At 46.1% G+C, this 27983-nt stretch overlaps 1 protein-coding gene across 1 annotated transcript in view; it reads right to left on the reverse strand.

The window, feature by feature from the left end:
• The window catches only part of MDGA2 (MAM domain containing glycosylphosphatidylinositol anchor 2), a 244782-nt gene that overhangs the window by 23059 nt on the left and 193740 nt on the right, over positions 1-27983 (reverse strand). The window contains exon 11 of the mRNA XM_086462047.1: positions 5200-5377. Coding sequence (XP_086318173.1) covers positions 5200-5377 — 178 coding nt within the window. The remainder of the gene's footprint in view (positions 1-5199; positions 5378-27983) is intronic.

Consider the following 27983-nt stretch of genomic DNA (forward strand, 5'->3'; position numbering starts at 1 on the left):
GTATTTGTGCAGGTCACAGCAGAAACATGTGGGCTGAACGGTTTTTCCTAATGCCCTTCTATCAGGTGTAACTGCATTGACATTAAATTTCCCACAGACTCTTCCCAACACAGACACTTATCCAGCTTACAAGGGAGGTGGCCTTCAGAGATGGCAACGTTATGTCCTTCCTTTAAAAAGCAAAGCAAGCTTCCTTAACCACAACAAACATAAACCCAGGGGTAAGCAGAAGCATGCTAGATGTTCAGCTGCTATGTTTTCTACCACGGGAAACTGCCTACTTGTCATTACAACCAGCACCTAAAAGCTTCGGTTGAGATCAAGACTCCAAACCTCTAAGCACTTGGTTTGCCCAGGACAAACAATCTTCACTGTAAATACTGCTGCTCTATGAGGACAAGACACTCTTCTTCCCATAATAGCAATTATCCTAACTTACTGTTTGTAGCACCGGATAATGCATGCCTGTGCAAAGCTATAAATCCTGTCACCCGTGCCCTATTTGGTGCCAATTTTATCTTTCTGGGGCAAGAAATACAATAATAAGAAGAAGAGCAATAAATAATAACCCCAATTATAGACTCTTCTTCGATGCAGGATCTGTGGAGTATCTAAAACCTCGTACGAAAACACGCAAGCTGGACTACAAAGCTACTGGCCCCCATCATCTACCTACCGCTGGTTCAGTAACGTCGCGTTGTTGGCTTTTTTCGTAGAAGGGAGCTAAACTTGCTCCTTTAATCACCAACTTTAAAAATATTTAAACATAAGTGCGCATCTAAACCAGCCAGTGCTGAAGTTTTAATTGGAGTAGTTGGAGGACTTTCCAGCCAGTTGGTGTCAAATAGGCTGACACAGATTTATGCAAAGTGATGGAGATAATATTTAAACTGTTACTACGAGATACATCTGCTGTTAATACGAGACATATCTGTTTTGTATTAGCCTACAAAACACTCATTAGCGCCGCTTACATTGCCCTGCTCGTTTTTACTCGGCAGACTGTGTTCACTAGCAGAGCAACATATGCGTCTGCCGAAGAATTTGTCAAGTGATGTTTGGCTGTAATTATCAATGTCGCTCCTACTGCGATGATTGCTCTTTTCTCCCGTTCTTCCAGCGTGCAGGACAGAACGATTCATGGCAGGCGAGGGATTTCCGCAAGAAATGCTTGTGCCATGGCTGAGTTTTTGATTCATGGGACTGGATGGGTGGGGTTTTTATTTTGTATTTACAGCTCCCTCTTGGGATGGCAGGGTATGCTGTAAAGAGCTCATTACGGAGCTTTTTCCTGCTTTAATAGTCGCCTGACTTGGGACATTCAGATGGCTACCAGCAGGCCGGCACATTGGAACCCGCTCTTTTTATGTATTAGCGATTTCCACGTCCATCTCCAGTTGCGGGTCTTCATTTGAAAGGTGATGCGCTCTGCATCCCACACCAAGGAGTGGAACCCAATGAAAACGGCTTCACAGGCAGGATTAATGCGGCTTAACTAACGAACTAAAAGTCAGCCACCTCATCTCTGGGTGTCATCGGAGTGTCTCTAGCGTCACTGGAGAGAGATGGGCACGTCCAGGGGGTGATTCATCCCCTGGAAGAAACCTGGAGAAACCGTCTCCTCTCTAGCAAGGCTGCAAACACCACCAATACACCAGAAACATCACGTTGATCCTTATGCGCTTTATCACTATATTCCAGAGCAATCACTTCTGCGCGGTACCTACCCAAGATTGTCCTACTACAAGAGACAAGCTTAAGCTGTCAAGGTAAAACCCATGGCCTATCTGTCCTCTGTTTGCACAAAAATGAAACTCAGCTGTTACAGTTCATGCATTTCTTAAAGGCAAAAGACGCTGCTACCATTTTTAGCAACTCTAACCACAACGTGTCCGGTCTGCGTTTCACAGATCTTTAAAACGGGGTGAAATCCTATCAGCCTGCTTAAAGTTTAAAAAAAAACAAGGCAAAAAATGTTGGCAGTGGGAATCCTCACCAGCAACACAAATACATCGGTGTATTTTAAACCTAAGAAAACCCCTTTTTTACTCTAAGGGTGATCGAGCACCAAATGGGTTGCCCAGAGAGATTCTAAAGTCTCCATCCTTGGAAATACTCAAGACCAGAAAGGACAGGGTCCTGGGTCCCTGTACTCCAAAACGAGTATTCCTAAAGTGGTGGGATGAGAAAGAAGGGCTGATGCTGCTAGAGGCCAGCGGGCTTCTGGAGTAGGGATCAAAACTCAACACAGAGGCACACGCACGCACACACACAAAATCCCACCGAAAATACGGAGACTCAAACGGTTTCCTCCTTGCCTGAGGTCTCACAATTTAAAAAAAATGTAATGGGAGAAAAATGTAAAAAATCATCTTAGTTCTCCTTTTAAGAAACATTCATATGATGTCTTTTATTGGCTGGGTATTGTTTATAATTATTTCTTACACTGATGCAGGCCTGCTGCTGTGCATCCCGCTAGCCCATTAACTGCTCTTCTACGATTCCAGCATTTCAGACTGTAAGTATCGGAATTGCAGTATAATAACGTATGTGATACCATTATTTTACAGCTGAAGCTATAACATCCTTAAAATTAGCCTGGTAATAGTTTGCTGACGCTACAGTCACTGGATGAATGCTGAGATAAAAATGCGTATTTTAAGCACACAAAGCCTCAGCGGTGCTGGGCTCCCTCTTCAAAGGGAAGTCACTTTAGGTTTATCTTCTTGATTAGCATCTGGCCCATGGTTTCTGAAGCCGTGGATCTCCCAGCACACTACGTATTGCTCCAAAAGCATCTCTCCATCTGGGGCAGGAGGCAAGGGCTTCCTCTCTCCCGGGCAGCTGGATTTTGCACTGGCACCTCATCAGCACCTTTGAAACGGGATGCGGCTCACATCTGCGCTAACGGCAGATTCCAGCAGAAAACTTTTCAGTAGACAAAACACGCCTTTTACGCTGCATGGGAATGTTCTTCCTGCCAGCCAGGGGCTAGAAATGTAAATCACATAACGTTTCATTAAAACCTCAAACTCAGCACAGTTGTGAGCCGCAGCCGAGACCTCAATCAACCTCCTGAGACTTGCCAGGGTACAACCACCACCCAAAAGAGAGCAGTAGTAACTGAGTGACCTAAACGGTGGTTTTTCCTCCTTGCAGGAGCACTGGTCAGTATTTAAGTGACGGGAGAAATGCCGAGGTCCATGGAAGAGGGCAGTGGCTGCCTGCCATGAGCTGGCTCTGAGGACGCAAGTCTCCCTGTCACAGCCAGCACTGAGAGGTTGGGATTGCTGCAGAGAAATCCCAAACATCTGAATGAAGCTTCTGCTCCTGGTCACCTTCCAGAAGACCTTGGGTCTTTCCCTTGTGCGTGTGGGGAGCTCCAAAGAGACCAAACTCCTACCACTAGTGTCAGAAAACAGGCACTTATTAGGGTAAAGAGGTGCAATGAGGAGCAGAATTCCAACGAGAACTGCAGCAAAATGGTGATCTTCTCCTCATTTGCATGTTCACAGATTTAGTAAACCAATCCTTCCTTTAATTGAGATTTTTGTTCTCATGAGCTTTGGGAAACGCAGACTTCGCCAACGCTTTCCTGTGACAGGCAAACCCCACGATTCGCCCGTTGTTAGCAAATCTGGTGTTTAGTGAAATGTGCCACTACGTTCTTTACAACTGACATTTGAGATTGATTAATGTAATTTTTTTTCCCTTGATACTAACACAGTGCTAAAAATAATTTACGATGAGATTGAGTAGGGCTGAGAAAACCATTGATCATGAAGAACTGCACATACAACGCACAAGACATTTCAAATTTTTTCAGATTTGTTCACTACTTTCAATTCCTTGATAGTGATTATCGAACTGTAGGTTGCTTTGGGGCCTTCTGCTGCACGTGATTTCCTTTGGGCTCTCTTCGGTATCTGTACAGCACTAATCACTGCTGGATCCAGCTCCTGGAGCCAACTGGACCTACGTGGCTGGCCGTGACTTGACCTGTGCGTGGCTTTTGCCCTGCAGGATTAGCAAGGTTCCTCATGACAGGATCACGGAACAGTTTGGGCGGGCAGGGACCTCCACAGGCCATCTGGTCCAACCCCTGCAGCGAGCAGGGACAGCTTTAGCTGGATCAGGCTGCTCAGAGCCCCCTCCAGCCTGACCTGGAGTGTTCCCAGGGATGGGGCATCGACCACCTCTCTGGGCAGCCTCTGCCAGCGCTTCACCACCCTCACCATAAAACATTTCTTCCTTATAGCTAGTCTGAACCTCCCCTCTTTCAGTTTTAAAACCATTACAAAGTTTGTCCCCAAATGATAAACTCATACTTCCGTGATTCCGTGTGTACAAGCATCCCTGCCACACACCTCCCTCGGTCAGGTATAAAAACTTCCCGCTCAGCACACGAGGTTCCCACTGCAAACTGCACAACGACACCTTCAGCCGGCCTGCCCGCCCCCTGAGGTACCTCTTGCCCATTCGCTGTAATTTTCACAGAAGTAAAACGAAAAAGGGATCCAGTTATTCATTCAATAAATACCCTAAGAAAGGTATTTTGAGGGATTTTTCAGAGCTCTAGGAATTAATTCCTGGTAATGCTGGGAGACTGAATGGAAGGACGAATGGATACTGTATTTTTCTTGTTAGAGTGGACAAGTCTTTGTCCCGGCATGACCTTTTACAGGAAAACATCTAAATGCCCTTTTCCACTTGCATAGGACTAGAAACAGTGACTTTATTTTTTTTTTTAATCATTCACATTCAAATAAAAACTTCAACAGCGCTCATTCGGGGGGCGGGGGGGGGGGAATATTTTGATGATATATACACTGATTTGACACCTTCAGAATACTACTTGTTTTGCAGATTATTCTTCAAAACCCACTCCCCTTCAAAGCGTTCAAAATAAGAACAAACTCTTGAAACGAGCCACTTCACGAAGCTAACGTGAATCCGTTCTATTGTTTTTTCTTTTCTTTTCACAAAAACCTTGACATGACTTTGCATTTTGGCTGTCCAGAACTTTGTTGTTGTTGTTACCCTGAATCTTCCCAGAGGTGGAGCCTTTCGTTTCCACCCAGTTCTACCCAGAACCCTCCTTCCCGGACGCCCCCGCTCGCCCCTCGCAGCGTTATCTGCAGGACCGGACTGGGCAGCACGCACCACACCGCATTTCCTCGTACACAAAGGTCTTCTTACCACTATACTTGATGACCCGAATCGTGGAGTCCCCCTCCCCGAATCTGGTGATGGGCGTCAGGCGGACTTCGTACGCCTCTGGCTTGATGAGCTCGGTCAGGTTGTAGGTAATTAATTCTCCCTTTTGAATGTTGCCATTCACTGTAATTTCCTGTTCCCACCAACGCTGTTGTCCGGCCTAAAATCAAAAGAAGGATGCAAATGTCAGAGCTTCTGGGGTAGATGTTGTCTTCACCTTAGGAACGAACAGGAGCACACGGAGCCCTGCGCAACCCCTGAACCTTCCAGCAACCCAGGAGGATTAGAGACACGGCACGAGCGCGAGCCTCCCCGAAACAACCCGCTCCTGAGCATTTCGGTAGCGGACAGATGAGACGACAGGTCGCAAACCCGTCTTATCAGGAGGCCACCCCTGCCTGCCATCTGCCCATCCTGAGCCCACGCAGGTCCCGCCACCAGACCTCGGGCGGCGCCGCGGCGGCAGGCGCCGCGCGGCGCTCGGAGGCTCGCTGCTCGCGGGAAAAGCGCTGCGTGAGCCCGCTTCAGGGGGATTTCTGACGCTCGCCAGAGCTCCGGCAAGGGACTAAGCGCCCCGTTTGTGATGGCGTGGAAGCACCCGAGCATCCGAGCTGACGCCGCGGCGTTTTTTCAAAATCTCACCGAGTTCTTCCATCTTTAGGAGCCTGAATCTCTTTGCAAATCTGCCCTTATGTTTAAAACCTACTTGTCAAAACTTTAAATAACCTTTTTTTTTTTTTCCCCTTTAAAAACACGCTGTTCATTCCACCAGCTTACTGAGGCTGAATTGACGAGCTCTCAGATGCTGTGCCTTCAAACCTGACCAGGTCAATTGGCTCCTCATGTCTAGCAGCCCCATTCCCCCCACGGTTTTAAAATATATTATTTTAATATATTTTAAAATATATTACAATATATTATTTTTAAATACATTATTTGCCCCCGTGCACATTGTGCTGGGTCAGCAGCGGCTCTGAGAGCTGGGTGCTGCCTCCTCGTTAGAGGCAGTGAGGTTTCACAGCTGTCATTCGGGGCATCATTTGAAGCTAATAAGAGCATATTGAAGAACTGAAAACGCAGTTTGATTTCCAAGCACTTACCACTTTTGTTGATGAGTGAGAAAGAAATAGGGTAGTCATTAATGGCCTTAGTGCATAATTATCAGCAATCCTTGTAGTCTCAAAGATGGATGGATTTCAGAGAACAGTGAAAGTCAATATGAGCAAACAAGACGCTGTTTTATTAAAAAAAAAAAAGGCGAAGTATGGATTTTTGTGCTTCATAGACTGCACAGTGTTTTCAACATCAAAATCCATACTTTCTTTTATTTATATGCCTCACCAAGAAATGAAAAGAAAAAAATCTAATTAAGAAGACGGCATCACAAGAAGAGAGTGTCACATTGTCTTCAACATTGCTCTGACTAGTTTATAGATAAGCAGAAATCATACACATTTTGGGCAGCAGAGTGACTTGATATTGCAATATTACTTGCAGATACTCTGCCTTATTTGAGATGCTATCTGCAGAAAACAAAGCGAAACTCATTAAATATTTACCACGCACCCCAAGACAACCGTACAGGTGCAGCGATGCTAAAATGATACGTTCCACTAAGCTTACTACACCTGTCAGGGCGCTGAGGTTCTTCCCTATTACATGTTCACCAATAACACGAGTTTATTAAGAGTTTATTCCAAAACTTTAATTTGCTGATGCAGTAAAAATGTACGCCGAAATCGCTGAAACCACATTTCATCCAAATAAACCACACTTGCAGCAATATTAACAGACTCCAAGCTTTAAATCCATAGCAGTGGGATGGAGATGTCAATACTCTTATCGTTGAAGTATGTTACACAAGCACAGCCACATGCCCACTAAATAGAACTCAGACTGCGAAGCAAAAAAGCAAGAGAAACTGTTAAGAGAGCTGGGATGACGGAGCGGCTCTAGACACCAGCTTCGCTTTGCGGCCGCAGAAGTCAGCGCGGGTTTTACTGCGCTTGGAGCCTTTGCAGAGCTGGAGTTTGACCAACGCTGAGCGCGCCTGAGATCCTATTTCAGGGTTTCTGGGCTGGCACGTGCTGAGTGAGCCATGCTACAGGCTCAGGTGGCTCTTCGGGGCTGGCCCCGCAGGGTTTAAGTCATGCACAGGAAAAATGCCAGGTAAAAAAACCCCGTAATAGGTTAGAAACGTAAAAACAAGTTACCGTAAGGAAACATCACGTCGCTGCCTGCCCGATGCGCGAGGCAGAGGTCCGTCGGTTAAGACAACCCCCTCGCGTGCACAGGGTGGCGGTCCGCCTCGGAAACCCGGCCCTTGCGCCAGGAAGCGTTGGGGCGGGCGCGCGGGTGTAGAGCGGGACGCGAGGGAAGGGCATGGCGGGGCTGGGGGCTGCGAGCTGCTGCGCCCGGAGATGCTGCAGCTCAGCAACCCCCAGTGCCTGCCCCGAGCAGCACCACCTGAGTGTCCACCCCACCAGCATCGCCTTGTCTCTGAGCAAGCACGATGTCTTGGTTTGAAAGACAGGTGTCTGTGGAGGAAGGCAGGAGCCTCCCTTGAAATGGAAAGTGCAACCCCCTTCCCTCCAAATTATTATGATTTTGAAATTAACGGGCCTTCAGGCAAAGATATGGGGAATAGGAATAACAGTTCTTTACTAATATATATATATATATATATATATATATATATATAAAACAAGGCAGAAAAAACCAACCCATTGGTTTACACTGACAGAGTCAGAAACACAACCTGACCCCCTGTTAGGGGGGCAGTAGCAGTCCGATAAGATGCTGGCTGCAGTCCTCCTGAAGCGATGGGTGTAGTGCTGTGGAAGCAGCGATCAGGTAAAAGAGTCTGGTCTTCCTCCGAAGGTCCAGTGGTCGGCAGGTAGCTCTTGTCCTCTGGAACTCCAGTGGGGGGGGGGAAACTCCTCTGGGAATCCAGTGGAAGAAGGCTGCTAGGGTGTTGGAGATCTCAGTTTTTATTTGGCATGGACTGCTTGGCTCCTTCCCCCGCCCCGGGCGGAGCATCTCACCATGGGATGGGGAGTCGTGAGGCAGTTCCTTGATGGGCCATGAACAGGAGATAGCCCAGGAGCGAGTTACCGATGGGTCAGGGGATAAGGCATTGTTGTGCCCATTGACAGGAGATAGTCCAGAGGGGGGAGGCAGGGAGCACCGCCCCTCCTGGTCTCAACAGCTCCTGAAGATGGTGATAGAATACTTTTTGGGCACATCTTACACTGTAACCTAGGATACATGAAAATGCCCCTTCATAAGGCATCAATGAAATGTCCACCACGACTTTGTACATGGCCTGGCCTATGGACTATTCTGCCGTTAATGGTTTCCCAAGACCATCGCACTGCAAAGAGTTATTCAAGGTAATAAAGATACTCAACATATGTGCATTTATATCGTATCTTCAAAAGATCATCCCGGCGCAGCTCATGAAAAATTTCAATTTGACAGATTCTGTTGGATGCAAAGTCTTTGTACCCAAGTACCGAGACCAACAAAACAGATGACGAAATCCAAGGTACAGGTTGCTTCAGCCTTCTCTCCTGGTCTCTCCTTTAGATACCCACGAATAAGAACATGCCACCGATGCCTGCTTCACCCAGGTTTTGCAGTGTGTTACTTGGACATCCCACAGCTCGCACAGTAAACATCAGGGCAGCTGTTCCTCCCGTCCTCTGCTCTCCCCACCAGCACCCCAGGTTTTATGCCACGCACACCTCCCCTGCTCCCACCTCACAGAAACCTTCCAGGCACCCCTGAAACCCCGGTGCTCAGGAGAAAAGTGACAAACATCGTGTACGGTCAATGCTACGTCTGGAGAAGTGCGTGAAGGTGCAAGGACGAGGCTCTGCTTCTCGTGCACGCCAGGTAGAACAGCCACTGAATTCTGATTTGCACCAACTGCTCACAGCAGAGATGCACAGATCATTTATATCATTGCAGAAACAAACAGAAGGGGCACCAGGACCTTTCATATACGTTGAATAATGTGTGAGGCACGGTGCACCTTCATGGGCTGTCAGGGAGCCGCCCAGTAACGGGTAAGGCCAAGTAGACCGTTGTCCTTGAGAGCAAAGTGATGAGCATGCTGCAGAGAGGATTTCAAGGACAATTCATGTAAGATTTGGACTGTATTTTCAAAGTGGCACGTGGGGAATTTGCCCACAGAGATCTTCTGGCTGGACCCGGATGGACCGACGCTCACCACACCTAGCGTGGTCAAACTGGAAAGGGTTTCCAGAGAAAAGATGCTGCTCTCAGGAGAGGAACAGGAAACAAACTTTCCTGAATGTCTGTAAATTTACCAAGTTACCTAGCCAGGCAAATGAAATTACCTTCTGTTTCAAATGTGCAAGTATTTTTGGTTTTGTATTTCTCAAACACAACTTTCAAATTTTCTAAACTCACTGTGGCTACTTTAAAAGGTCCTTCAAATATGTCTAAAGATGCAAAAATGGCCAAGGTAAATGAGAATTTTTTTCTCAAAGAGAAAATTTTCATTCACACACCCTTGCTCCCATACTGAAAAAAAAATATTAAAAAAATCCCCAAACAATTCCTGAGAAATTCTAATTTATACCAATTCCAATATATCCTACCCAGTATTTCTGACCATACCAAATTGTGGTAGGAGCTGAACTCACTGGATCTTTGTAGACAGTGATCACAACAAGGCACCTAGTGCAGTTCTTGGTTCGGTGTCTCAAAAGCTTTATCATGAAGACCGAGTGTTTCATCTGAAATATATACTTAATTTTAAGATGAAAAAAAAAAAAAGCAGCAATGTATAGAATTCACAAACAGGGAACAAATTTATATGCAACTAACTCAGCCCACAAATGGAAACCTAAGGTCTATATATTATTAATTTGCCTGAACAGCTCCAAAAAACCGTAAGTGATGCTAACACAATAGAACAGAAACTGCTCTCAGGACCTCACGAAGGGTCCTGGTCCTTCTAAAGGAAAATTCCCCGATCTTACCCCTCTTGCAATTATTGTTGCTTGTTCTTTGCAATGGATTCAAATTTTTATTTTATTTTATTTTGTTTTTTTAAATCAAGCTATCAAGTTGAATACAAGCAATCTTCTCAGGGAAGATTAAAACCACTGACTACGCCCCAAAAGTGCACCGTACGCTACCAAACAGAATTTCACGATTGTGTCTGGCCCTTTCACAAAAATTAAGAATCAGAGAAATGAAAAAGACTGGAGAAGATTACCTAATTTTCAACAGTAAAAAAATTAATTTTTGAACTAGACATCATTACTGTTTTTTTAAGCCACATGTTTTTTGCCATCATCTTGGCTGCCAATTACTTTTGCGAGTACTGGATTAAAAAACTGTGCTTCCAGTGGGGTGTGAGCTAATACTGACTTTCTGGCCGTTGTCTGAAGTTCACTGCCCGCTCCTTAGAGGTACTTCTGATCCCTCACAGTGTTCTACTGTAGAAATATTCCCTATTACACCTTATCTTTGGATAAGGCCGTACTGAAGCAGAGCCTTCAGCAAACAATTTTAATAATTAACACTTCATGTTTAAAGTTTATAATCACCAAAACTAGTCAGGAATTTGTATCAAATTCATTTGCCGCGTTAGATTATCACCCTCTTCTACAACCACCCAAACAAAAGCATTAAAGAAACACCATTATTTTGCTCATTCTGAAAGCAAAACAATTTGATTTTTCATTTTGGTATTATGCATCCTAAGCCAGAACTGGATATTGGTATTTCTCCACAGGAAGCAACGTGCATCTTTTTGCCTTGCAATCAACACCAGCTCTGTTCTAATTCTTATTTTTACCATGGAAACCAGAAAAAAACCCCGAACACCTCAAAACTGTCACTCGGTTTGACACAAAACGTCCCCTTGCCTGATTTTCCAGCTCTGCTGTTGAACAAATAAAGAAAAGCAATATCTGTGCTGCCTTCGTGGCATTCAGCTCCCAACCTTCTCTTTCCACTGGGAAAACAAACTCGATGGCCGCGCTGGAAGCTGCCGGAGCCCGGGACATCCCTGCCGGACCCCCGCCGGCAGCCTGGGCACCGCTTCCCGAAGCTGGTCTGAAACAGCGACAGCTCCCTGGGCTGACAAATGTTTGTCACTGTTGAAACCCAGCGCGGCCGTTGAGCTCGTGTACTTGCCGATACAGCAAAAAATGAAGGTCAGATCTATACGGAGCTGGAGAGCCCGGCAACCAGCTGGAGGAACAAGGGTTTTCTTGCACGACATTTTTAAAGGTCTGCGTGATGCTGAGGCACCTCACACCGGCACTGAAATGCCCAGGACACCCCCAAAACAGGATTTAGATTCCTACAATGCCTGAGGGCGGTTCAAACTCCTAGCACCAGACCGGGGAGGCTCTGCAAAGCCAGGCTCCACAGAGGAGGCACCCAAAGCTCCTGGTCACTCACTGGGTGGGATTAAAGCGCCATGAACAACCCAGCCCTCTGCCCTTGCTCCTGCAGCATCATCTGGCGGCCTCCAGAGACCGGGGCATCTAGTTTGGCTCCCTTGGAGCTCTGCATCACCCGCTTCCTTGAAATCACCTGTACAGCCTCTCCCTAACATCCCGGCTGTGCTTTTTTTGTATTAAAAAGGCAAGATTGATGCTTCAAAGAGAGAAAACACAAGCACACACCAGTGTGAAACATCTGCCCGCATGTCAATCCCCGTGCCCAGAGCTTTAAAACTAGTAAAAACCAGGATTTGCTTGAAAAAGAATTTTTGAAGGAGAAAAATTCTGATAATCAAAGCCCTTTGCCTTACAACGATAAGGATGAAACGCATTTTGGGAACTTTACTTTGACCAAGCTGCAACGACAGTTTCCCAACGGTTTGTGAATATTTGTAAAGCACTGAGGAGAAATCACATTAGTTTCTGGACCGTGGATTAGCATTAGCATGTGCCCTACCTGCCATTCATTTAGCTGAGCACACCTACGTTCAGTCAACCCAGAGCACAGAAAGCTTCACGAGGACTCCTTTTTTCCTTGGTTACCTCTGAATATTCAGAAATCTTTGTTCTCTAAAGCTAACAGAAAAGCAAAATGTATTTCCCTGACATCAGAGAAAGGGGACTGTAAAAGTGTGGGGGTTGTTTTACTGCAGCAGACTGAAACCATCTCCTCTATGCTGTCAATGACAGGGTATTTATTCTGTGCCTGTTGTTGAGCAACACTATATTCTCTAAAAGACTTGAATATATAGATTTCTTGAGAAATTAACCCTATGGGATGATTAAATATTGATTGCTTATATGCACAGTTATGTTTATAAAAAATAAACACATCCTTAGTCCATTGTACTTGGCTTATTGATTTAAACCGTAAATTTCTTCATTGACTCAAGAAGTCAGACAAGCATCTCTTTAATTAATGACAACTGAATGCAACGTAAATTAATCTACCGTATATTCCTATAAAAAACTGTGCTGGTCTTTAAAGTAATTCCTTTACAATTTATAACAACAACGACAATTGATTTTCCTTAATAAAAAAAGAGTTTTCTTTAGCAGCTGTATGCACCTGAAATAGCACTGCTCAGTGCACGGGGAAACGCTGCTTCTATCTCACACCACAGAGGGAAACCTCCCGTTTAGTGTTCGCCTTATTGCTGCTGCAGAAATCCATCGGCCGCTCTTCCTTAACAATTTTGCCCAGCACTGCAACCACAGCTACCCGGTTTTGAACATAAACCTTATCAGCAGGTGGCTCTTGGGTCCTCTTCGTTTCCAAGGATAGGTACGGTCCTGACATGACTCACAGGGACAAATAGCTGTAATTCGGGCAAAAACAACGCGGCCAGCTCCGAAGCATGTTCTGCCACGCTCACCATCAGTGTATTTTCCACTGTGCGTGACGCAATACTGCTCCTGATGACACTTCTCCACTTTCTTAGTGTTTCCACACGCGGCCAACACCTCGCTTCTGTGCTGAGCTGGGCGCCAGCCGCTCGCGAGGGACCACCAGGTCAACCCCAGCCCAGAGCGAGCCGGCCCTGCGGTTCTGCTCGCCGGAGCCAGGGACCTACCCCGCGCCCAAGCGCCCTGAGGGAGGTTGGGCGCCGTTATGGGGCGGGAGGAGCCCGTGGCCACCCCTGCGCCGCTCAGGACCTGCCTCTGCTGCCGGAGGCTGTCACCAGCGCCCAGTGCTCAGCCTCCCTTCACCAGGCGACGAGGCACGGGGAGATGGCAGCTGCACGATAAACCTCCTTTTTCTTTATTTTTTTTTTTTTCCTGGGAAGCAGAGCATCTAAAGCACATTCACCAGTGGGCACCCAGCTAACTTCTGATCCATCAGAACAATCGCAGGCGCGTAACCGACTTTCTTCCACACTAACAATCACTCTGCATTTGGGCCTACTGTTCACTTTATTTTGTGTTTACCACGTTGTGTAATTGGTTTTAAGTGGTACACACAAAAGCACAACAAAAAAAATTTCTTTTTTTTTTTTTTTTTTTCTTTTTTAAGAAACCAAAAGTCCCTGAGTCTTTAGTAATTAGGAGCTTGGAGTCCAAAGATGCACGATGTGATAGATTCGGTGTTCCTGGGCTACGAATTGCTGGATGAGTGGTTCAGATGTCAGAAACATCTGTCCACGATCTAAATTTATGGCCTGGTATTTGAAGAAGAAAGAGATGGGAACAATTTAAGGAAAGCTGGTATGCGAAAGCTGGAAGCTACACGATCCAACGCTTAAGTCCTCTTTAAATACATATTACATCTCGGGTCTCAAAGGCAGGGCGGAAAACGGAAAAGAGAGAGGTAATTTTTATCAGAGGAAAATCAAGTTACAGCAACAAATACCTACTAAAAACTTGTTAATTGGAAGATAAAATACAACGCCTTCTGTTTTTCCATACAAAGGAATGATAAAAACGCCTTTTAAGATATGAATTCAGACACTCCAGTCAGTCCATTTGCAAAGTAAACTGTAGTTTAGGTATTTCGGAGCTGGGATGTTGCTGCTGTTTCTTTGCTTTTAACAACCTTACACACTGGGACAAAAAAGTAAACTCTGGATTATAATAGGTATGACTTTCTCCAGTCTGAAAGGCAACAAAATTTATCCCCGTTTGCTTTTCCCTTTGTGGCAAACTTAATGCACACCTGTACATGCACGGCTAAGAGAACCGTGCTACGGCACGGACAGAAAATTACATACCCCATTTTGCAGCCAGTGACCACGCAACCTCCACAGAAATCCCTTTCACGAGCACACAATATGTATTTGAATACACCTGACCCTGTAGGATGCTGAATGAAAACAGAAGTTAAAAACACAATGAAGCCAAACGGTGACCAGAAGGAAGCGTACAGAGAAGTGACCTGCTCCGGGCCGTTTGAAGAGACTTTCTCATTATCAACGGACTGGGACTGCAGACATCTGCAGACTGAAAATAAAGGAAAGGTAGGAACTTTAATCTTTCAAATAACAAGCTTGAACAAGTTACTCTCTGGTTTACAGGTACCGGTTGACTTTTTATTACTTCTTTAAAGCGGAGCCGTTCGTTTTCTAGGTCACCCTGGCTGCATCGCTGCCGGCGGCACTGGGAACGTGGCTGTCGCCTGCTGAGGAGCAGAGCAGCCACCATGGAGATGAGAGCTGCAGACCCTTCATGTCTGCTCCGGGAAAGCCTCACTGCTTTCATTTGCTTTCATCCTGCTGACAGTAAATATCAGAGAGCTGGAAGCGCTCGCTCATCACTGCTTGAATGTTTGTGCAACTCGGGATTCACTAACTGTTATCATTTATAAAAAAACCTACCTGAATCTGTCTTTGGTGAAAGACAAACTATGGAAAGGAAACACGTCCATGTGATGCCTGGATGGCACCAGACCTGTTTGGAGGAGCTGGAGGGTGCCTGCAGTGGGAGCTGCAGGTGAAGCCACTGCTGCCACCCTCGTAGGAGCTGGCATGGAAAAGCACAAAGATGGTCACAGCTGCTCAAGGAACCTCGGTGAAGCAAGAGCTTGAAGGTGAGGTCCAAAAGCGGGTTTGTTCTGGGGGGATAAGCTTTCAGGAGTATATGACGTTTGGGACGATTTTTTACGCACTTCGAAAACGTACAAGAAAAAGTCAAGGCAATTCAACGCGCAGGGTTTCACGGCCTTTCAGCACAAACCCCTGCACTTGCCTACGTTCCTGACGCATGCTATGCCATATGAGTTTGCTAATTTATTTCACCAGCTTCAGGCTCCCCCTGTGACTGAACTGCACTTCATCACTGGACGTTTAATGAAAGCAACTACTGGAGTGTTGGCCATCTCCAAAGGCTGACCAGGGGACATGTACAAGGATGCTGTGAAATGCAAAAAAAAAAAAAATCGGAAGAATCTGGGTCACTCACTCCAAAGCTAAATCCAAAGCTGAAATACATTAATGTCAGGCTATTCTTCAGAGAGCTATTAATGAGACAGAAAAATGTTCCTCATGTGCAGACATCGTCTTGGCAGCCCTCAGCACCTTCAGAAGCAAGAAGAGGGTGACCAAACCTGCGCAGTTCACCGTGATGGAAGACACACAAGGCTGTCCTCATCCTTCAATTCAAGTGTCGAGCAGGACAGCAACAAATGAAAGGCTGGGTGCAACAGTGACCCTGAGAAGTGGAAACTCCCCGTACTCCACACTGCTTTTTCCATAAACGCTACACCAGGATCTACGGTCTCCTGAGTTAGGCCGTGATGCGGAACAGGCCTGCTGACGGCGCTGCACATGCCAGTTTTACGGTGATCAGTTTGAATCCATCCTCACGCCACGATTTAAATCAAAATAGCAAATACCAGTTTGCTACTAATGACAGACGAAGCGTTGTACCCATCGGCTAACTCTGCTCACAGGTAAGAGGCTGCACCTCACGCTGACCATATTCCCCATCGACACTTTAGGACTGGCCACCACTTGCTCCCAGGCCCTGCCACAGCACCCTCAGTGCCACCTTCCTTTCTCCGTGGTTGAGGTCTGTTCTGCTCCAGGATCAAAGCTCACCTGAGCAGTACGGAAAGCTACTGTTTTCTGATGATCATACTGATGTTTCATATCAACTGTCCAGGCTGTTGCTTTCCATACTGTTTTGGAACTCTTCTTGAACCAAAGTTATCTACAGTTTGAATAAAAATGGGAACACTACTGAGAGGGCAAGTATAAAAACCCTTTAAAAATAAATATCTTTCTTCTCGTGCAACTCGGTAGTAACAATGCACTCAGGGCTGTAGTATGTGGCCCTGATCTCCCCACAGTATCGTCATCACTACCATGACCCATGAAGTCCTAACCCTGTTAGGGTCTACCATGCCTTGTTTGGCTTGACCCACTGGAGATGCATCCTCTCTGCTTGCATTTTAATGGAAACAGTGGAAACGCGGGCAGTGGGATTTTGCTCTCGGTAAGGGTCACAATGTGCACTTCTCCAACGCGGGGACTCGGATCACTCACAACGCTGAATGTGATGACACTGCATTCAAGTCAACATCTTTTTTTTTTTTTTTTTTTCCTCCTTAAAGGCTAAAATGTGATATAAACCAAGAGAATCCCTTTAAAGACTTTAAAACTGGCTGGCTCCCAGATGAATTCACTGAAGTCTGCAGGACTGAACAGGAGCTGCACTGTTCCCAACCCCAGCGGGGCAGGTTCTCCTGCTCTTTTGCTACTGCTAGACATCTACCGAGAGTTCTTCAATTTTTAACCCCTGCTTTGTTGGGCATTCACAAAAACCAGGTTAATTATTAACCCACGTTAAGGCCACCTTTCAGAGAAAGCCTTCCCATTCCCTCTGAGGGACATATCAAATCCAGCGTTCGCGTGCGGGGCAACCGGGCTGGTGATGACTCTCACACTTCAAGGCGGACGGCACAGCCGCGTCGCGGGCGAGCTGGGCGCCGCCAGCCGTGCCACTGCCAACAGCACGGACGTGGGTTTGCGTATTAAGCAGCAGGTTTATCTGCAATAGGCAGACCATTAGTTTTATCAGGGCAACAAGAGATATAATCATCAAAGTGGCATCAAGATTAAGTTCCCAAGTTTAAAGGAAACGCTTCACGCTTATACCAACAACTACGTTGACATGACCAAGAACCTCTCTTTCCCAAAACACATGTCATATTTCAGTGGGGACAACCTAGTGAGTATCCCACAATGCTACAACCTTCTCCAGACAGATCTCGAATGACATAGCGCGCTCCTGTCACTAATGAACTAACTCATTTTCCTGCGATTTCTAAAAGCTATTTACAAGTGACCATATTTTTTCATACAAAATAATTACACAGTGACAAATTAATGACTGTAGCTGCAACCACGATGACAAACCCAACCCTTTTAAAGTACGGCACGCTGGAGCTTCGCTGCTTAGTCAATACTATGAGCAAGTGAGGTTGTCTTGGCAAATGAACTGGAAAAACAAGGCTGCATTTTAAGCAACCTACATGAATCTCTGCATAAACAGATCAAGGAGTAACAATGCGATAAGACAAGTGCATGATGCCGAAGTGCATTTCTAAGGAAAGTGAACATACTGATTTTGCTGAACTTCTTAAGTAAGAACGAATTTTTGCCGATAAATAACAGCTCAACTGTCAGATATGAACGTTTCAACAAAAATGTCTTAAATACTTAAGACAATTGCTGCACAAGAGGAAAGGAAATAGCCACTAGATGTTTAATGAAGTTCTCAACATGTAAATGTGATGTTTTAAATCAACTCAAAAACACAGATGCATTGCAGTATGGTGCTCATTTGCTTACTGAAAGGCAATATGGTTTGTATCCAATTTAAACATATGTATGTTTCAGAGAATAAAGACTTCTCTAACAGCAAAAGAATGGATGAAGCGGTTGCCTGTAGGAACAAATCACTCTCATCCCAACAATTTATAATTTCTGTAATGCACATTATTTGACAAAAGTGTGTACGTAGTGCACATTGGCTAGTATGTTCTGATTCAGCTACAAACAGCCCCCACCTAGGGGCAAGCAAAACCTGTGTTTAAGAACTGCCAACCTAATTGCATTATCAAAAAAAGGACAGTTCTCATTTACCATGATGGCACCGGAAAACGTATTTTTTACAACGATTTTCTTCCTAAATTACACGTCTCTGTTTCAGTAAGGACAGAGTTTATGGGGAGAGCCAGCAAGACTATGCCCACTAAAAAAATACCCAAGCGTCTAGCAGGCATCTGGGATTCCTAAACTATTAGCTTAAAACCGATACAAAGGTAAGACTATACAAAGGTAATGGCTGGTTTTGCAGAAACCTGAAGGCAGGAGCCGAGGGAGCAGAGTTCCCAGTGCTGGGGTCTGCCCCACGCTGGCTGTCCCTTATGTCAAGGCTGCTCACGGGGAGTGATGCTGGTGAAGCCTCAGCTTTGATCATCGGTAAGCAGTCAATTAATCTCATTTATATTTTTTACATCTAAAGATCTGCAGCGCCCGCTTTGTAAACGCACTCATTAACAGCGCTAGGAAAAACCCAGGCAGACCTCGAACAGATTTAATAGTTTCCATTCCTGCACCATCTAGATGTGCAGATGCTTATTCAACCTGAGTGGACTTAGAAACAGGTCAGGAAGCTCAGAAGATAAATATTCCCTTTACAGTTTGCCAGAATTGCTCATCCCAGCGCAGAGGGGAGATGCTACGGGATGTGACAGCTTCCTTTGCCGCACAAGAGGACTTGCATTTGTTATCAAAGACCAGAAATACAGCGAATACTCAACGCTGGGCTGACAGAAAAAGCACTAACTGGACTTTTTTTCACAGTGAAGTATTGTGCAATGAAATTCCACGTTCTCGTTTGAGTTTGGTAGCCCTTGGAGCCTTAAGCTCTTTAACCCCGCCGAGAGCGGCCGCTGCCCTTCCATCACCGTGCTGCAGTGCTGGATTTGAAGACAAATCGCCCATGAAACCAGATGCAAAGCCTACAGAAATGGAGAGAGGTCTCAGGAGGGTGGTGAGGGGAAACGCTGCACAAAAAAGTCCAGCATGAGGGTGACAGCGCCTGCTCGCGGTGACACGGGATAGCCGGATTTCAGGTGAGGCGCCTCTGAGGGTGAATCTGGACGGTGCCTTTAAATAGGCAGAGGTAAAATCCCTTTCCCAAAGCGAGCCCTACTAATGGTGAGTATTTCTGACCTTTCTCTATGTTTCAGTTCCGTAAAACGACCTCAGAGGAATGCTGTGAAATTAAGTTCACTACATCCCATGAAAACGAGGCACGGATGTATCCCACCGGCACAGAAGGCGGCATCAAATCTACCTTTAGCACAGCTCTTGAACATGAGAGAACAAAGAAGACGTAAGGCCACACAGGGAACAGTCACAGGGGAAGGGGTGAAGCTCATTAGTGAGCAATATTTATTCAGCGGGTCAGACAGCTCTATTCCGGCATTATTTAAGTTTGGGACACTTGGTGGCATCAAGAAGCGTGTTCTTCAAGCTGCTTCGGCGTGCGTGGACGCCACGTGCCGGGGGAGATGCTCAGTCTCCGTGCGAGGGGCAGTGGCAGCAGCAGCGATGAACTCACTGACGTGGGATGACGTGAAGATCGAAAGTGCAAAGAGTCCAAAGGGAACTCAGCCACTCCAGGGAAGAACGGTATGGGAGGGGACACAAAATGTCACGGCTGAGGGACAACCCGTGGCTCAGGCGCCTTCCACCTCCATTCCCCTTTGGGCAGCACCTCTCCTTCGGCACCCACGGCTTGCCTGGGTGCTGACAAACTCCTGTGATAATGGGCTTACACCTTGAGCAGGTGCAGCCATTGCTAAGTTTTATCCTCATATCGTATCCTCATATTTTAAGAGGGTACCTGGAACATACTACGCAATTTATTCATGATTCTTAGGCACTGACGCTGCTCTGACACTATCTCCACTGAAAAGGATGCATCCTTCATCAGAATTAAGTTCCTGTAACGCTCAAAGGCCTTTTCAAATATTTATTTATGCTATATTTTACCGTGACGAAAAGCACGCTGCATGCCAGACACACCACTCTTACTTGTCATGCATTTGCCTGAGGACAAATGCCATAATCTTTGTGTAGATCTTCAAAGTTTCATTGTTCTGTTTCTCTGCTAGTTTTCATTTTTGCATTTTTCATTTTAACATTTCCGAACAACATATGACATCATGTGAAATCACCACTAACAAGAAAACCACTGCTGTCATTTACAGATTCTTTCTAAACAGCCCTACATTACAGGAATTCATATAAAGCGTACGGCAGGGTGATGACAAATATTTCCAGGTAATCATATTTCTCATTTTAAACCTGGATCTGATCAGCATCCAGCTCCAGACAGCCTGCTGTTGGCATTCATTGGACCACCACACAGCAGCGGGGTGAAAAATCACTCATGAAAACACACATCCCATCTCACCCGCCCTTCTGCTGTCTGCGCTGCCAGTGGAGCACGTTTTCACCAAGGGCCCAGCTTCTGCTGCAGCGCTGCCCGCACGCAGCTCGGCACTTCTTCAAAGAAAAGCTCATCCTTGTTTGGACGGTGTGGGCGATCCCTGCCATTCAGCCGCTCCGCCCGGGGCCCCGGTACACCGCGAAGGGGAGTCTCAACCCTATCACGAGGCTTTCAAGGTAGTGAAAAGCAAATAACTCGTTTACTAAAACAAATTCCTCCAGCTTGAGTCATTCCTCTCACTAAACTGCTCTCCAGTTCACTCCATTTTCTCCTGCGTCTCTCCTAAAGTTTGACTGATACACTGCGCTGGGCAGCAGCAATCAATTCATATCGCAGGTTTTTCTGCTGAGACAGAACAGACGGAAGCGGAGCGTGACCACCACGCACAGGCTGAGGCTACAGCCAGGGACTTGACTTTGGCAACGCTGGGTGACAGCGTACGCTCCGAAATACGAACAAGTTTGTATTTGTTCTTTCGCTGAAGGGGAACACGCAACGAAACCCTCAGGTTACATCACCATCGTGAGAGTGTGAAAACCTCCTCCTCCCCACGCAGGATTTGACCTTCAGGGAACTACCACTCTGCCACCGCTGGCAAAAGTCAAGGAGACTGGGCAATAGAGATCTCTGGCTCCTGCAATGTATAAATACACGCAGAGAAATCTACACCCTGATGAGGAAGATCGAACATTGCCCAAAAAAGCAAGCTATCCCAGCAGGGGGTTCCGCAGAGCTTGCTACGAAGCTATGGAATTCACACAGCCTGCCCCAGGTCCGTGGGTTTTTTCTTTTCAATTAACGTGATCCTTTCCTTTTATAATTACATCTTTCTCCTTGGCCGGTCCAGATGCTTCCACCACACTGCTGGGACCCTCCTTGCCTGCTGCACCTCTCTTCCCCATCAGATCTGACCAAAATGAAGAGTCGGGTTTAGAAATCACAGGCAGCAAAACTTTAGGATATTCTTGTGTGTCTCGTTTCCCTAAGAACCTAAAAAGCTAATACGAATTAGGTACTAAAATTAGCAATGAAATAGCAGGAGTTTATGCTTACATAACGAAAATCAAACCCAGGCAGTCCCAGCAGGCAGTAAGTGCTTGCATCAAACGAATATCTTAGATTTTGCCTGTAAATTTTTGTGAAGAAAGGGAGTTCCGTTTTACAGTCCACATTTTGTGGTAACGTGAATGGGCACAGCTCTGCCTGGGACGTTTTCTGTTTGCATCTCTACAAAACCTGCCCGCAGCCTCCAAAACGAGCTATTCTGGAGGCACAGGGCTCAACTGCCAGACCAGTGGTTACAGCCTGGAGCACCTTTAGGATCTAAGTCAGAACGTCAGGACCCAACAGAAAAAGTTGTAAAGTTACGTGTATAACTTTTACCGATGGATTTCTGAAGACGTAATCAGCAGAATTTTTTCCAGAATCATACATTAGCATTTGCCTAATCTATCCAAAGACTGGGAGATGTACCCATTTTTAAACGGCAATTAAAAGACTTTGGTACCAATCTCAAACGAAAGCCCTCAGCTTGCCGTTTTGAAAATCAAGTCTCAGCCTTGTGAAGAACAAGCACAGGAGGTATCAGTATTGCAAACTGAAAACTGTAAAACACCACCGCTGTTTCTCTAATTCAATTTACCAAACCCAAGAAAATCAATACAAAACGTGCCTTTGCATGTTGCACACTTTTTTTTTTTTGTTTGTTTTTTTGCCAAATTCTCTCTGTCTCATTTTACAAGTGCAGACATAACAGGAAAAAACCAAAGCTTTGTTTAGACTTCCAGAAAGAAATGCACTCTGTGAAATCTTTGGGACAGCTTCTCCCTTTCTCTGTAGAAGAAAGCTTAAATTTTTTCATGAAAACAACATAGATGTGGATTTTCAACTCTCTCACTTCCTCTCCTGAAGTTAATTACCACAGAGGTGACCAATTCGTTTTCAATGGTCCTGAAAACAATTTTTGTATACATTTTGATGTATAGCTATTTTACAGCAAGCCAAATGAAAATACCCAGCTTGCAAACATCTTTCCCTTTGCGGTAGACTGTGTCGTGACAGCGCTGTGATCCTGATAGGAGGAACTTCTCGAGAATTACTGCCCATCAGGTGGGGCCCTTGAGTGTGCTAAAATAATTAAGCTTCTCATAAGTGACTTTGATTCTAAATACTTCAGTAAAAAAAAACACATTTCCATGCGTCTATTTCCATTTTCTCTCTATAGGCAGAAAAATGACACTTTTCTACCCTGGTGACTCCCTCTTCACCTGACAGGACCTTCCCTCTCCCTTTTTGACATTCTTGGCTTTCCTGATACACCATTAAACCAAGCTTCACTTTTTTCTCAAATAAATTTCCCAGCATTTGCTGTTCCGGTTTCTCTCAACTCCTTTTTAACCAATGCTTAAAATGCCGAGTATCTCCTGTGTCCTGCTTTCCTACCACTAAATTATCCTCTTGTGCCTGAGACATGCCTTTATTTCAACTCCAAGTGACAAGTTAGGTGACAAGAAGCAGGAGCTGACAGAAATGTGTAACACTGTTCCGGTGATTCATACAGGGCGCAGTCTGGCAGCCCTCTTCCAGGAATATTAAGAAAATTAAAGCAAGTCCCAGAGAAAGAGGACTGGAGAGAGAGAGATGGTCCCACAGAGGCAAGGGGCCATGCAAGGGTCTGCGTTATGGAGCACCACCGAGAAAGTGGTGGACTCCGAGCCCTCACTCACTGCAAACACATGCCTGAGGGGCCCAGAGCTGTACTCACAGAATGCAAACAGGCCAAAGCCCCTGTATTTTTAATACAACAGTATCCCTTTTGGTCACTGCAACAGATAACGTGGGCCCTTTAGGGGTCTAGGAGGTAACTGGACTTGCTCTGCCAGGTAAAGGCTGCGTACTCACTGCGTGGACACGGTCCTGCAGAAGAAGCTGTAGAACCCCTCCATGACTAGGTTGGCATTGCTGAGATTAATCAACTTCATTTGTTTTTCCTCTGCTTTCAGATCCGCATCTTCAAGCACGAAACGTACTGCCCCCATTCTCTGCCGACAAGCAGTAAGACTCTTACCTTTCCCTCTTGACTACACCCTGCTCTAGCTGTATTCCTAATTTCCAGCTTACTCTGCCATACGAGACTGTGGTAATCATAAATGAGCATCGCCAACAGACCTTTGTTTAGGGTCCACGCAGCTCTTCTTCTTCTGCTCAGATCCTTCTTCAGATTTTCCCTTCAGCAGCGGGAAAACTGCTATGGATGCTCTGAGGCACTGGAATGATGTGCTGCTCTTGGATCAAGAACATGTCCTCTCACTATCAGACTGGAAAACGCTCTTGAAAACTGGGGTGGGGAGAATGGATGGGCTCAATTCTTCCTTTCCCTTCTTTGGCACATGGAACTCGGACGGTAGAGGTCCTTGCACGTGCCCAGATGTACCAAGATAGCTGTTCACCAACTTTATGCTCTCTAAATTTGGGCAACATGCAGGAGAACGCATGGTAGTGAAAGGAATACTTTAATCTTTGCTTCCTTTGGCCCAGGAGAAGTAGATACTATACACAGTGTGGTATTTCTCTGCCACCTTCTGAATCTTTCCTTACACCGCAGGTTGGCAGCAGGACTGGCCGTAGACTGAATGCATCGTCCTCAAGGGCCTTCCTCCTGTTGGAAAAGGGACCGACCACTTCAAGGCCCTTTCACTCTGCCAAAATCGTCTAGGCTGGTCTTACAAGAACTGCAAATCAGACCAGGTCCCTTGGTATCATCTCACATCAACCACAGGCTTTTTTTCCTAAGCGAACAAGCCAGAAATTTCCACGAGGAGAAGACCACATCCATAACAACTCCTCGGAGCGATGGGGCCTGGATGCATGCTGCAGAGCTGTGCCATCTCCTCCAGACACGCTTGAGGGCTCTGAGCGCTATCAAAGCACACGAACAGCAGCTCTTACACTCACCCAACAAGGCATTTAGTTAGCACCTCCTTTTTAAAAAGTTATTTGTCACTGTTCAATTGAAGAGGAGCACAGCCACGCGCACCGCTTGGCGGCTAGATGCTCCGTCACAGCAGGCTTGGCAGATAGCGCAGCTCAGCATCCCCCAAGCCGATTAAAACCCAGCACCGGGAAGCCACTGCCCACGTGCTGCTTCAACTAGAAACGCAGACAAGAGCCTCTGCTTGTTAAAAAATAACGTCACGCACAGGATGAATCCCCAAAAGGCAGCAACAGGAGGGGCTGGGCTTAGGCGGAAAGCAAAGTGCTCCAAATGATTCCTGTTCCTCCCTGATTCTCCCAGGAGGGAGCATCCATCACACACGACCATGCCAGCAGGACGAGCTCGACTGAACGAACTTCTGCCCACCATCATGCTGTACATGCAGCTTGTAGCTTTAAATAAAGGGGTGGGGGGGAGAGCTGTGAAAGGTTCTTAATGAAAGACACAGAGATAACATACATAGAAATGCAGCGATTCTTAGATTTTTCAATTCACTCAAATTGATCAGTTTTGTTCTTAAAACATCTATTTTTGACATTACAAAGCAACCTCAGGACCCTGAAGGACCCCGCAGCACAACAGCTGCTCCTGGCGCCCACGGTGAGACAGCCGGTACCTCCACACAACCAGAACTGAGCCATTTCCATTGCCCACACCCCCTCAGCCTGGCACGGCTCCTTCGCTTCGGCGTCTCTGTTCCACCTGCTCGCTGCCTGCGCTACACCTCTGGCACTGGACTTTTCTCCCCGGCAGCTTCTGTTGCCAGCAAAAACTCGGCTTGCCTGAGCCGGTCAAGGCAGAGACATCTCCAGCTCTACAATCTCACGAGAGGCCAACCGGCGGAGATACTTTCCTGTTGTTACAGTGCTGTACAATCTAATCGCTCCCAGCTGAACAATTCGTCTTTAAGGAAAACCCCCAGTCTGCCACATTCTATTATCAGGCTGCTTTGCCCTTTAAAAGTTTCGTTATTAAGCACATCCTTTGCGTTGCTTTCCGCAACCACCTGGCAAATGCAGAAATGGAGCCAAACCACCCCGCGCCTCGTAAGAAACTCCTGTTTTTGTAAAATGGCACTAAAAACACTGTCAACATTACAGACCGCAACAATTCCACGGACGATTCAGCAAACCTAAACCTGCTACCAACTCAACATTCCCAAAATACTGCCTGGAATTCTGCCTCGAGTGAAGCAGCAACGTAGAGGTGAAGAGGAAGAGAAGCTCACGCTCTGATTTTAGCGTTCTTAACGCAAACAGTTTACTGATCAGACAAAGGTAATGGTGTTAATCGAATCCGAAGCAGCTATCAACACGCTGACCCACAACATAGCCCACCGGCAGCGTTTTGTAACGCAGCCAAAGACAAAAAGAAAGGCTCAGAGCCGTCCCTTTCTACAGCAGCACCACGCTGGGCTGCTGGTTGCTCCGACTCTTGCACCCCACTTGGAAACCGTAATAATACAAACCACAGCCAAACTCAGCAAAAACCTCGCCGCTAAGCCAAACGAGCTATCTGAACACAGAGAGTTCGGAAGGCAATCTGCTGGTAGCTAGGATCGGTAGGTATTAAAAAAAAAAAAAAAAAAAAAAAGTTTAATTATCACCCTTGTTTCAGGGGGAATTACTGCAATAACGGGTGCATCTGTCCTGATGGTTCGCTAGGTTCTAAATCACCCGCGTTTTAAATGTGGTTTCAGACAGTCAAAAGGAAAATATTTTGATTAGCCTGACAGAGAGTGTTGTTAAGGAAATTAGAGTAAAGTAACTCTAGATAATTATATAAATAGGTAATTAAAAGTAAATTAAAATGAAACAGAAAAAAAGAAGCTAAAAAACCTAATGCAATTAATTTCATTAGATATTCTTTTACTTCAGCACATTTTTTTTTTTTTAAATTTAATAATTCCTCTCGAGTACTGGGAACAACAGAACTGATTTACGCCCACTGATGCAAACTGTTGCATAAACATGTATTAAAAGTCACCGACTTTAATTTCAAATTAATTAGATTCAGGCAGAGACAAACTCTGAGTGAAGGAGAGCCAGCACCCTCCAGGTACCAAAGCCCTTCCCTGGACGTGTCCCAGTCAACTCCACCACTACCATGGAAGTTACACAAGCAAAAACCCCATCCACTCAGCATAAATAACATGCTCAAATTGCACATTTATTTTGGAGCTTGCAAAGCTCATCCCAGGAGGAGATCTGTGGGATAACAAAGTATTTTCTGCACTCGCATTTTCAAAAATCTAGGTCTTCAAGAATCCGTCTTAATCCCCTGTCCTTTTCCCCGCACAACCTTTTCTTTCAGGCCTTGAACATACACTTTCTAAATCGATCAGCTGCGGCAGTATTTAAAGAAAAGCAAGCTCAAGGGAGAGTGTGAAACAAGACCAAACCAGTATCGGACGGATTCTCACGGGTCAGCAGCAAAACACCTTCATTCGAATGCAGCAGGGCCAGGTTGGGAGTGGGAGCTGGGGGCACGTGCCCAGGAGCTGGGGGGGTGGGAGCCCTGCGACGCTGGCCAGGCACGGCACGGCACGGCACGGCACGGCGCAGCCAGACCAAGGCTGGCAGCCCAACTGGTAAGAGACGACTGGGAGGAGGACGTGGTGGCCACAGAGGTGTTCCTCGCAAGGCTGTTTTCAAACCATGTGTTTCTCCTGGAGAAAGCCCGGCAGTGCCAAACCCCAGGCGTCCCGTGTCAGCCGCTGGCACACCGGGAGGGTTCGGCACGGCCAGGCTCTAGGCAGGATCGCCAACACGTGTTATGGCACAACTGGTTTCTGTCTTTAGAACATAAAACTCCCGAGATTTTGTACGGGCTCTGCCGCAGGGAAGCGCACGGGCAAACAGGGACGGCTTTGCCCTGCGGAGGGGAGCAGGCAGAGGTGTTGCCATCTGACGGGAGGTTAAGCAACGCACAGACTGGTGCTTTCACTTTAATTGACTGTAAAACTCAAGCTATGTAGCAAGAACCTTCAAAGAAGACAGATGAAATTTTTCTTTTAAAATTGTTGAAGGGGAAATTAATGGGGGTGCTAAGTTAATTTAACAATTCCTCTGTAAGCGGGTTGGTCCCACGCTTCCTTAACAATGGATCAGCGAAAAGTTCACAGTGAATCTACGAAGGCACAAGCGTGGTCAGCTTTAATGTGGCCCAGAAAGATGTCTTGGGTCTCAAGGACCGCCGTGTGTTCCTGTAGGAAAGCTACAGCTATCCCTATATTTATCTATTTACATGGAAGATCTAATAAAAGATCTACAGATACATACAGAGAGACAAAAAGTTCAATTTCATTGCAAGGTTCTTTC

This window comes from Leptosomus discolor, chromosome 3 (genome assembly GCF_034619465.1).
Source record: "Leptosomus discolor isolate bLepDis1 chromosome 3, bLepDis1.hap2, whole genome shotgun sequence".
In the NCBI taxonomy this organism is placed as follows: Eukaryota; Metazoa; Chordata; class Aves; order Leptosomiformes; family Leptosomidae; genus Leptosomus; species Leptosomus discolor.